The sequence below is a fragment of the Chrysemys picta genome, chromosome 2 (genome assembly GCF_011386835.1).
Source record: "Chrysemys picta bellii isolate R12L10 chromosome 2, ASM1138683v2, whole genome shotgun sequence".
NCBI lineage: Eukaryota > Metazoa > Chordata > Testudines > Emydidae > Chrysemys > Chrysemys picta.
The window spans coordinates 3,717,805-3,730,183 of NC_088792.1; the positions used below are offsets into that span (position 1 = coordinate 3,717,805).

The 12,379-nt window shown below is 53.1% G+C and overlaps 1 protein-coding gene across 1 annotated transcript; it reads right to left on the bottom strand.

Annotated features, from left to right (window-relative positions):
- Positions 1-894: 894 nt before the first annotated feature.
- LOC103306469 (oocyte zinc finger protein XlCOF6-like) lies at positions 895-8,243 on the bottom strand. Its single transcript, XM_042861109.2, has 4 exons — positions 8,066-8,243; positions 5,903-6,029; positions 5,498-5,599; positions 895-4,828 (listed from the first exon to the last, which is right to left on the bottom strand). Exons 1-4 carry the CDS (start codon positions 8,150-8,152, stop codon positions 3,237-3,239), a joined length of 1,908 nt encoding a protein of 635 aa, XP_042717043.2. The 5' UTR covers positions 8,153-8,243; the 3' UTR covers positions 895-3,236.
- Between the last annotated feature and the right edge of the window lie 4,136 nt (positions 8,244-12,379).

Genomic DNA, 12,379 nt, shown 5'->3' on the forward strand with positions numbered 1-12,379 from the left:
TTTGTGCTGCCACCAATGCGGTGGGGGGGAGGGGGGAGAGGCGGAGTTAAGGTGGCAAATGAGAGTCGACCCAGCTGAGCGCTAAAGGAACGCAGATCTTTTCTGGCACTGGATAAAAATGCAGGCGGGGGGCAGAGAAACAGAGAACACGAATCAGCAAAAGGGATTCCAGGAAGCAGCAGCAGGTGTTTCCATGTTACTCACATGCTGTTGCGTTAATGCCAAGCCTCCATCGGAACAGACAAGATGCTAGACCCAGCAAAGCTCTGATTCAGAACCTCCCCCCCATGGGGAGAGCAGTCAGCTGAGGGTTACTCTACGATCCCCCCTTTCATTTCAGAACGGTGTCAGCACATTCTGACAGAACAGGGATACTGCCCAAAGCGTCCAAGCCACCCCAGCTCAACGGATTGCTCTCCCGTTCCACCGCTAACTTCCTTAGGGGACAACGAGCTGCATCCAAGCTCAAAAGCACTTTGCACTCAAGTGCTAGATAACCCTCCCAACCCCCTCCCGTCTGCCCTGTGTCTGACCGATCAGGATATAGGTCACCAGGACAGTACCTGATCTTCCCAAGCCCCCACGGGAGCCAGCGTCAGAACTGAGGCGCGCACGGCTCCTAGGCTGTCGTTCACAACATACCTGCCTCTGTGGCTACATTTTGTGAGCTCTGTTCACTCCGAAGCTATGTCTACTCTCTGAGCGAGGGGCACGAGGCTCCTGCTTGTGCATGCACACTCACACTTGTGCTCGCACCAAGCTAGCACAAGTATCACTAGCAGTTTGGCGGCAGCAGCATGGGTAGTAGAGGCACGGCTGAGCCGTGCAAAACACGGACCTGCTGCTTTCAGGCATGTTTGTACTCGGCCCAGCTCAGTTGTGTCTCCACTGCTGCCACAGCCACACTGCTAGTGATACTTGTGCTCGCTCGCTGAGCACTAGTGTACGTGTGTGCACGCCGGGGCCGCTGGCTGAAGTGGGATTTGAGAGGTGCATAGGCCATCTGCATGGGTTGAATTTCCCCTGCAACGCTCTCACCGTTAGACCTGCTGGACAAAATTCAGCCACAACTCCTGTTGAGGGCAGTCTATTTATTGGCCCTCTCCCGCACATTCCAGGCATGCACAGAACCCATGGAGGTCAGGGATCCTCCAATACCTGCTCTCTCCTCTGCCCACCTCCCCTGCTGGTGGTCAGAGCTGACCTCTCACTTGGGTTTCTTTTCCAGCAGATGCCCAAGATGCTGGGCGCCGAGCCCCTCCCGGGCGGTGCTGCATGCTCTCCCTGGCATCGGTGGGCGGGCAGAACGCTCAGCGCCACGAGGAGCCCAGCCCCACATCTCTAGATGGCTCTTTCTCACATGGCTAATGCCCGCCTCCCCGCTTTATCCCATGAGCTCAGCGTCACAAGTGTGGCTCTTGTAACAGGCCCGCAGGACTGCGGGAACCTGCTTCACGAGGCTCTCTCTGCACCTGCTGGGGCAAGGAGCTTTCTTCAGCCCATCTGGGGTTACTGGGTGTGTTCCTACTTGACCCTCTAGGGTGCTCCATGATGGGCACTACGAAAGAAACAAAACCCACCTGGTCGGGTCTTTTCTCTAGATAAACTTTGGTACGTTTCTAATAGAACTGCCTGGAAACAAAGCACATGGGATGTCCTGCACCCAAGGCTGGACGACTGGTTGGCCTGTCTGTAACACCCCAGCCAACTTGTTTCTTTAAGTAGCAAAATACACGCAAACACTGGCAACGCTTCATCTCCTGTTTATAGTATGAGACCAAGGGCCAAACAAATCACTGGTGTATTGCCACTGAAGTCAGGAGATTTACATCAGGGATGCCTTTGGCCTATAGATTTGAGGAGGACTCATTCTCAGGACATTTCTGAAACGTGCAGGGCGATTACTGGGAGCGTTGTCAAACGGCAAATCCACTCACGTCCTGCCTCTGGGCACCGCTTTGAAGGACAACCTGATCCTCTGCTGGGGTAAACTGGGATAATGCCTTTGAGGTCACTGTTGCTACACCAGTTCACACCAGTGGAGGATCTGGCCTTAACTGGGCATCCCTTCTAACAGTAGGTGGGTTGGGTTTGGTTTTCATTTCCAGCTGTTGTACTCGAGTCCTGGTTTCTCCCGTCACTGGTCTGCTGCGGATGGCAACTTGATTTTGCAGCTGAACACGAGAGACATATTAAGCCACCTCAAGCACTCCTCCCCTTTGCCATGGCAGCACCGCTCCCCCAGGCTTTGCTCCATCTTCTTTCAAAAGGTCCCAGCTTTGGGGTTTCCACAGCTTCCTCTGGGAGACCGTGTCACAGACAAGTAGGTCTCCCTTTTGGAGACGGTTATTCAGCCTACATTTACCATTACTCCGTTTCTGCCTGTTCTTTCTAGTGATTCCCCCTTCGCCACGCTAGACCTTTTCTCTCCTTCCTTTGGAGATTAGTCTGCTCAGTGATTCCCAGTCATACACCTGATTGGTCCCTTGATTTGGCCTCTCTCCTGTGTGGGCTCCCTTGTGCTAAACTGTTCATTGCTTGTTTCTGAATGTCACTCTCTGACAGCCTTCCCTGGCTGACCACAAGTTCATACACCTGAAAGAGTTCCTTCCACTCCTAAGTCCATAAGGCAACCCAATTTGCTGAGGAGTTTTTCCCCAGAAATGTTTCTGCATCTCCCCATATTTAAAAGGGGTAGATGATTACCCTGGATTTCTTGTGGCTTGTTAGCTCACAACAACTGGGAGCATCTCCAATATCTTTTGTTGATCTTCACTCACCCAAGAGATTTTCCTGGATTCAGTTCCCAATGCTTGAGATGTTCATCTGCCATCTCCTTCCGGATAGGCTATTACCCCGGTGCCTCATTGCCAGGAAAAGGAAAGTCGTCGACACTGACCACCCAGAATGGGAGCTCCCCACTCAGCTCCTCCGTGTACAGGTGGGTTTCCAGGGGACATTGCAGACGTTCACCCTGGGGGAAGACAGGTGCGTATCCCTCACCCACATGTGCTCTGTCCCCGTGATGGGTTCGCTGGTGCGTGCAGAGATGATGCTTCTGAATGAAGCCCTTTTCGCACTGGGTGCGCCAGTAAGGTCTCTCTCCCATGTGAGTCTTAAAGTGGCGTTTCAAGTTCTCGGCCTTCTGGAAGCTCTTCCCGCACTTGCTGCAGGTGTAGAGCCAGACTCTTGATGCATCTTGAGGAGCTTGAGGCGTCTCCACAAAGGGTGCAGTCTTAGGGCTTCTCGCCAGCGTGCGTCCTCTCGTGCGTCACCAGAGTCTGCTTGTGCCGAAAGCTCTTGCCACAGTCGCAGCAGATGAAGAGACTGTCCCCGGTGTGAGTTTGCTGGTGAACTTTCAGCACCCGGTGTGTCCGGAAGCTCTTCCCGCATTCGCTGCACAGGTAGGGCCGCTCGCCCGTGTGGATTCTCCGGTGGATCTTCAGGCACTCGGCGGTGCTGAAGCTCTTCCCACACTCGCTGCACAGGTAGGGCCGCTCGCCCGTGTGGGTTCTCTGGTGCGTCACCAGGTGCTGCTTCTGGATGAAGCTTTTCCCGCACTCGGTGCAGAGGAATGGGCGCTCCCCTGTGTGCGTGTGCAAATGGCGCTTCAGGTTCTCGCTCTTCCGGAAGCCCCTCCCACACTCGCTGCAGGTGTGCTCGGAGGGCTTCTGCGCAGCGTGACTTTGCCGATGCCGTCGGAGCTGCTTGTGCACCGCGAAGCCTTCTCCGCAGTCGTTACACGTGTAGGGGCTCCCCCCGGCGTGAGTTCTCGCGTGCCTCAGGAGCGATTGCCTGTGGCTGAAGCTCTTCCCGCAAGCCTCGCACACGTGGAGCCTCTTTCCCGTGTGGATTTGCTGGTGAAAGCGGAGATCCTTGCGTGTCCGGAAGCTCTTCCCGCACTCGCTGCACAGGTAGGGCCGCTCGCCCGTGTGGGTCCTCTGGTGCTTCACCAGGTGCTGCTTCTGGGTGAAGCTTTTCTCGCACGCCGGGCACGCAAAGGGTCGCTCCCCTGTGTGGATCCGATTGTGCCGCTTCAGGTGCTCGCTCTTCCGGAAGTTTTTCCCACACTCGTCGCACGTATGGGGCCGCTCCCCCAGGTGGATCTGCTGGTGCAGTTTGAGATGTACGGGCATGCAAAAGTTTTTCCCGCAGCCAGGGCTTCTGTACGGTTTCTCTCCAGCGTGGATTCTCTGGTGGATCCTAAGGGTTTGCTTACAGCTGAAACTTCTCCCACAGTCGTTACGCACGTGCAGCTCCTCCCCAGCGTGAGTTCGCTGGTGAACGTGAAGAACCCCGTGCGTCTGGAAGCTTTCCCCACCCTCTCTGCCATGCAATGCCCTCTCCCCCAGGTGGGCGCTCTGGTGTGTTTTAAAGCGGGCAGACGTGCTGAAGCTCCTCCCGCACTGGGGGCAGTTATACGGTGCCACCCCTGAATGGGTTCTCTGATGTGTTACCAGATGGTGCTTTTGGCGAAAGCTCTTTCCACACTCCGGGCAGGGGTAGGGTCTCTCCCCGGTGTGCGTCCGAAAGTGGCATTTCAGATTCCCACGCTTCTGGAAGCTTTTCCCACATTCGCTACATTGGTGAGGTTTCTCATCTGGGCTGAGCTGCTGTGGATTTGTGGTTTCAACGTGGTTTCCTTTCAGGTGGGCTTTTCTCCTCCCCACGGCAAGGCTGCCCTGACCAGTGCGGTTTACTCCCTGGATAGAAAAAAGCAAATGATATTCCTTTTCAGAGTCTCTGAATGGTGTCTCGACGTGTCCCAGGTTCTCAGCATTTTCCTTATCATCCTCATCCTCCTTAATTAGGAGCCTGAAATCAGCTGCTGGAATTAAAAAGAAAACAACATTCTGGGCATCCACATGTGTTGGTTGCAAAGACCAAATCTGTTACCAACTAACCCTTGCTTCCAAGACATCTCAGCCCTTGTCACGCAGGTCTGCGACAGCAAGTGTGAGCTGGCCTAATTATGGGTCTGATTCTGCCACTCTTGCATTAAGCACTCCCATTGAAATCAGTGGGACTAGCTTTGGAGTAAGGGGAGATACGGGTGACAAAAATCAGGCTGTATGTTAGAACAGTTTTCCAAAAAGTGTGTGGTATTGAATTAAGTTGTAAGGTCAATGTAGCTGAGGGACTTGCCGGAGGGAGTCCTGTTCGGATAACAGGTTTCACAGCATGGACCCCTCAGAGAGTTTTCCTGGATACTCTGATATCAACCCATTCTGCGTTTGCTCTAAAATTCCTTGAGTCCTCTACTCCAGCTCCACACGCCATTGGATCTCATCCTCCAGTTAATCGCCCCGAAACAAAAATTCATTCTTTTCACTAGACAGTAAACTCTCCCATGGGTCCCTGGGATTGATAACGGCCTGGATCACTTTCCCAATACAGCCCAACACAAACACTCATCTCTGATTGCTGCTCTTGTCTCAGATGGTAGCAATCTGCTCACGGTTTCTATGGCAGGGAAGCTAGTAAAGTTCTTACTCACTCTCAGGTAATTCTATTTCTTCCAGATCCTGATGCTCCCAGAGCGATGGCTCTTCCTCCGGATTGTTCAGCAACACAAGAGTGGGTCTGGGAACTGGATACCCTGTTCACAAAGACAGGATTACACAACAGTCTGAAAGATTCTCCTTCCACCCTGTGCTTGACTTCCCCATTCCCACCCCCTGGAGCAAGCTCTCGACAGCGCTAGCAATCCACACCCGCATCTGAGCAGCATCACTCGTAGTGGGGCCAGGACTTGGCACGTCAATGTTCATTTGCAAAAACTCTGCAGCTTTTTATGTCCCGGGAAAGCTGGGGGCTCGGATATTCGCCTCAGTCTCTGATCCCACCCAGGAACGTCAAAGCTCCTCCAACACGCAGTCAAACAATGAAAACCGATCTTTACCTAGTGAAATCAGATGATCATAATTCTCCCTCATCACCTCCCGGTACAGCCCCTTCTGCCAGTCTGTCAATTTCTCCCACTCCTCAAGGGTGAAATAGACAGCGACGTCCTCAAATGTCACTGGCACCTGAAATCCAGAGGGACATACACTCAGCACCTACTGCTGACGCCCTGAGACTCAGCCAGGCAGAGGGAGGTGTTTCTCTGCTGTACAGCGTGTTTATATTCTGCTGTGGAGGTTTCATACACACAGTCTCATTTTTGGACACGTGTGAACTCCCAGGAATAGGAACTGTGTTTGGTACAGAGTCAGTGCTCACTAATTTATCCAGTGGTATCTGAGCACCTCAACAAAGAGATAAAAAGCCCCAAAGGAGCTTAGAAGTCGTAGTCTGAACTTTACTGCTGCCGCTACATGGCTTCCTCATTGCCCCGTCTCTACACACACAGGCCTGTCTGTCCTCCACTCTTCCTGGACATCTGGAACTCTTTGTTTCACACAATACATTGGCCAATCACTCGCTACAGGCCCCTTCTGACCAATCAGAACCTCCAGAGCAACGTCTGGTCAGAGACATAGGAGCTTGCATGAGAGAAAAGTAAAGTCCTGATTGGTTAGGGGCACTTTACTATCCAGAGGTTTTGTCTTTTGAGTATATAGTTCTGCACCCTGCCTTTCTGTGCCCCAATCAGTGCGTTATTCCTTACAATGTATTGAATCCATCCCCTCTATAAGTTGCACATATGGAATCTCCACACCTAATAGGAGATTACGGCTTCTCGCAAACACACATCTGCCTGGTCTCTCTCCCAGAGGGCTGATCCAAACCCTACTGAAGTCAATGCAAGTCTTTCTAGGACTCCAGGGGGCTTTCAATGCAGCCTGGGACTTTTGCATCTTTTCCACGCTCTCCACAGCACTGAACGCGAATCTTTTTTTGGAACACGTTGGGCTGATACGGACGTTTGTTTTTGTCTTTTAACGGTTAGCTGAGGGAGGCCCAGCGTTTACAGCACCAACTTCCCTGCATTTTAGAGCACGAGCAGCTGCTGCAGGCTATCAAGTGCTGTATTCCCGTTGCACAGTTGCCAATTTTCACGCGGTAAATAAACACCCCGACTTTCACAATACGCCAGAAATCAAGCGAATCCCATTTCAAAACAAGGCCCAAACCAGCCAATCCCTGAGAACCCCAACACTCTATGTGACTAGATCCCCCCGGCGTGCAGCCTGGGGCTGTGGTGGGCCTGCTGTGACCCCTGACTCTCTGCCCCCTTGCCCCTGCAGCCTTGCCCTTGCTTGCCCCCCCTTGCCCTGCTTGCCCCCCCTTGCCCTGCTTGCCGGGAGCCAATCAAAAAAAGCAGCAGCAACAAGCTCCAAGCCAAACAAGCTCCAAGCCAAAAACTAGCCAACAAGAAACTCACAAGCCAATTAAGCCAAAAACAAGCCCAAATTTCTGCGTTTTCTCCACGGGTTTGGCATGTCTGCCCTGTTGGTGCCAGGAGATGAGAGAGACAAGGTGGGTGAGGTCAGATCTTTAATTGGACCAGCTTCTGTTGGGGAGAGAGACAAGCTGCTCCAACAAGAGAGATTCCCTCACCCACCTTGTCTCTCTGCCCAGCCAACAGATTGGGAAGGGCAGAACGGTTGAGTGTTACACCTGCAGGGGGCCAAGGGACACGCTGCATGTAACAAGCGCCCTAGTCGGGCTGTTTGCTCCAATCTCGGCCCCGATCCTGTGCTGCGCAAGGGGGCCTGGCTGGAGCCCAGTCCTGGTGCCAGGGCTTATCCCCCTGGATTGCAGGATCCCGGCACCATGGGGTGTTCAGAGCTTGGGGGAGTGGGGCCAGGGGAACCCACCCCCTGCCCTGCCGCGGGGGGGGGGGGGGGGCTCTGCCTGGCACCAGCTGATGGCAGCCCTGGGAATCGCCCCAGTTCACAGCCCCCCGAGGGAGAGGCGGGGGGCAGCAGCGGGGCAGGTGTTCCCGGCAGCAGGGGAAGCTGCTCCCCGCAGCCCCAGAGGAGGCCGCCAGGGCCCTGCAAACTCCGCCCCTGACTCCCGGTGAAGCGGGGTGGGGGGTCCCCGCGGGCGGCCCAGCCCCTTTCCCCGGGACGCTCCCTCGCCCTGCTGGGATCCACCCGCAGCATCCCCCGGCTCCTACCCGAGCAGGGGCCCCGCCAGCCATCGCCCGGGCGCCGCTGCAGCCAAGCGGGGACCCCGCCGAGCCCCGCTCCCGATCCCTGCTCATGGGAGCCGCGGGCTCCCCGCACGCTCCCGCTTCGCCTGGGCAGCGCCTCCTGCGGGGCTCGCTGACCCCCGCTCCAGCGCCACGTGTGTGTAATTACCGGAGACCCCGCCCCCACCGGCGCCACAGGTGCGAATGGGCAGGAGCTTCAGCCCCCCCGATGGGGCGGGGTTCGGGGCCAGGGGTCGGGCTGGCCAGTTGTAAGGAGCCATGAACAGAAGTTGGTTCTGGGGCCAAAAACCAGCCACCCTAAGGCATGTTGGGGGCCGGGGGCTGGTTCCTCCCATTAGCTACTTGCCCCAACCCCGGGGTGACTGGTGGAGAAGAGTGAGGGGGATTTGATAGCAGCCTTCAAGGACCGGAAGGGGGTTCCAAAGAGGATGGAGCTCGGCTGTTCTCAGTGGTGGCAGATGACAGAACAAGGAGCAATGGTCTCAAGTTGCAGTGGGGGAGGTCCAGGTTGGATATTAGGAAACACTATTTCACTAGGAGGGTGGTGAAGCACTGGAATGCGTTACCTAGGGAGGTGGTGGAGTCTCCTTCCTTGGAGGTTTTTAAGGCCCGGCTTGACAAAGCCCTGGCTGGGATGATTTAGTTGGGGGTTGGTCCTGCTTTGAGCAGGGGGTTGGACTAGATGACCTCTTGAGGTCCCTTCCAACCCTGATATTCCATGATTCTATGATCAGTACTTTCTTTCCAGCAGAGGTGGTTTGGGGGTTGGTCAGAGGAGGCAGTTTTCGTTGTGTAAGGTGATGATGCAAATCAGGAAGGGCGAAGAGCTTTTTCAGCCCTGGACTTTGTTAACATGGCACAGGGCTGATGGGTCTCCAAGCCAAACTCTGATACGTGTATAACAGCATGCGGCGCAGCTGTCTATATTCTGCTCAGCTCCCAGTGTAGTCACTCTGGATTTATAGCAGTGTAAAAGCAAGAGGAAAATTTCACCAAGTCTCTGGAATGATTTATCAGTTCTCACTTCTTCAGCCTGCAACCCACTGTAAGAAAACACCACTACAACCGCTTCATGAAATAATGGTGACCCAAGGTCCTCTTTGCAGAGGGCCCAGGGGTACATAAGGGTTGCAAGGATCCCCCGGGTCTGGTATGAATGCAGTAGCCGGCCCATGAATGTCATGTAGGGTCTCCAATGAACGTGTGTGTCACACTGGTTATCATAATCATTGCAAGATGCATGTATGGAAAATATGTTGAGTTCTGCTTTATGCTAAAAACTCTGTTTTCTAGGTCGGCAAGTTAAGGCAAGTCACTGACAGGTGATCCACAAACTCCTGTCAGGCAGGGGGTAATTGATGCTCATCTCATTCGGGCTGGTCGCTGTGATTAATCTCTGAGCAAAAGTATTGCCAAGCTTAAAATGAACAAAGGTATTGTCAGTGTTACGCCTCAAACTTCCGCTTGGCAGAGGCGAAAGGGGGCACGCTTGGCAGAGGCGAAAGGGGGCACGCTTGGCAGAGGCGAAAGGGGCACGCTTGGCAGAGGCAAAGAGGGCACGCTTGGCAGAAGTCAGCTAAGACTTGTGATCCAAACGCGCTGCAACTAGATAACCCATTCTAACTCCTATAAAAGGAGATAAGCTGTGCCCCGGGGCACAGCTGTCTAACTCACAATTAAAACAATTGGCTACAAGAAAATACCTAAGTATAAATTATACGGTCAAAGCGACACAAGGAAATAAGTAAGCATAAATTATACACCCAAGGCGACAACGCTAACCACAATAAAGATTTGTCTGAGCCTAATTGGTCGATCTGTTTTAAGACATGGCGGACAGATCAGATAAAAAGTATAAAGGCATGGGAATGTGTGTGTGTTTCGGACATAAGGGAAACCTGACCCACACCCGCTGAACCGAAGGGACGTGCACTTTGCGACCGTCTGTACCTGGCCGTGCAGAAAACAGCTGACTGAAGGGTAACGTATTCTCGGGTGAATGCAGGGTAAGGTTATGGAGTGAAGAAGTCTGGTTGCTTGGGCAGAACTGATCTCAAGTTGTATCGATACTATAGTGTTAAAATAGTAGTAAATAGCTAATGAATAATATTTTTCATGTACTTGTAATTGTACTTGTCTTCAGTATAACTTGCCATTTATATTAATCCTTATTCAGTGCTGGTCTTTAATCTTGCTTTTCTTATTTTGTCTGTGTTGCTTTTATAGTCAAGTCATTTAAAACCTTTTTTGAGGCAATCAGTAGTTTTAATTTTTCTTATATGGGCACTACTCAACCTCATTACATCTGTGTTGGGTGGTGGGAAAGTAGTGATCACCAAGGGCACAATTAGGGTCCTAACGCATGCCTCCCTCTTCCTTTATTTCTGCAGTCATGTGCAAATTAAGTACTGTACAATTCACAATGGACGGCCATTTACCATATGAGCAAAATGCTAGTCATTAGATTGTGGAGGTTGCAGGACAAAACAAGAACACCCGGGGTTATCCTGTTACAGTATATCTGGGGTGTAGATGAACCCCCAGTTCTCCTTCAATCTGTGTGAACAGACCACCAGTGGGCTTGATCTTATGGGAAGGGGTTGAAAAGGCTGGGGAAAGGACAGGGGGTCAGCTAGCTTGCAGGAGCCAGGGGCGTGCCTTGAGAGTTCTGTTTAGGTGCTAGCGAGCATGTTATGATTTTGTTTCATATGTAACCATTTGTTTCCAACATTCTTTTTGTCCCTCGCTTGACGCTCAGTTCTCTGATGTTAAACGTATCCCTGTTGTCGCTATACATCTACCAGAGCCGTGTGACGCAGAGCGGGGACCCTGAGCGGGCGTGTTCTATTCCTTTGGGGCAGTGAATCCAAGAGCTCTGCGTTCAGTGGTATTAGGAGAACAAGTGATAATGTAGGATTCAGGCCTGTATTTTCACCTGAGATAGAATTTTGGGCCTTGTTTGCCTGTTTGATTCTTGATTCACTTATATTCTTACTAATATGTGTGAACAAAGGACAAAGACACTGTGTGTGTTGCTTCTGCCTGGCCAGATGGGTTTGTTAGTATAACGGGAACAGATAAGAGCAGTTGAAGTATAGAACAGATGATAACAGTCAAAGTGTTACTGGGCATGGTGGGAGTGTAATATACGAGTGCACACTTGAAGACTGCCTATCCCTATCTCAAGGCAAGGTCAAGCAACCAGTCGGGAGGGACAAGGGAGATTGGGGGGAAGGTATAAAACACTGAAAGGCCAAAGAAATGCCTGTCCCTGACAGTACACAACCTCACTCCCTGCCCCTCCCATGGAGTACAAAAGAGGTGGAACAAAGACCCCAGACTCATGACCCCCCTCAAATGGGACACGACCATAACTAGTAAGGGGTGGGAGCTAGGGTGTGCATTGCGTGTATAATTATGCCTGCTAAAAGGGAATGGGGATGCAGGCAAAGCTCTGTGGCGTCGGAGCCGGGCAGGGGGACGCAGGCAAAGCTCTGTGGTGTCGGAGCCGGGCAGGGGGACGCGGGGTGAAGGCTCCGCAGCGTCAGAGCCGGGCAGGGGGGCGCGGGGTGAAGGCTCCGCGGCGTCGGAGCTGGGACCAGGACACTGGGAAACAAGGCTGTGGTGTCAGAATCATGGACATGCTTGTTTGAACCTAACCCCAATAAAGATCGCATTGCCTGCACGTCGGACTTCTGGTCTTCTGCTTTCTGTCTGCGTGACAAGAACCAGGGGAGGGGGGTGAAAAGAAAGCCCTCGAACAAGTGGATCAGGGCTGAGCACTCCAGAGGGATGTTCCAAGGACTTGGCCATTGGCAGATGCCTATCGCTAACCTGTACAGAGAGAGCGAGGGCGGAAGAGGCCTGGAAGGCTGGTGGTTTCAGGGAGCTAATCCACAGCAGGTCCAGACAAGACATCCTCCCACTAAGGACAGGTGGCGGTGGGGTTGTGCGAAGCATCACAAGCTGCCATTAGTGAGCGGGCAGCACAGGGACTGGGGTGCCTTGGCCCTGCACCACAGAATAGAAGACCTGCCTTCACCCATCCTCTGCCAGCCTGGGCTAGGAGCTGTCGGGACAGAGTGTTCCACATGGAGCGGAGGCTGGAGGAGACGCACAAGTGAAGGACAGGAGGGATAGCTCAGTGGTTTGAGCATTGGCCTGCTAAACCCAGTGTTGTGAGTTCAATCCTTGAGGGGGCCACTTAGGGATCTGGGGCAAAATCAGTACTTGGTCCTGCTAGTGAAGGCAGGGGGCTGGACTCAATGACCTTTCAAG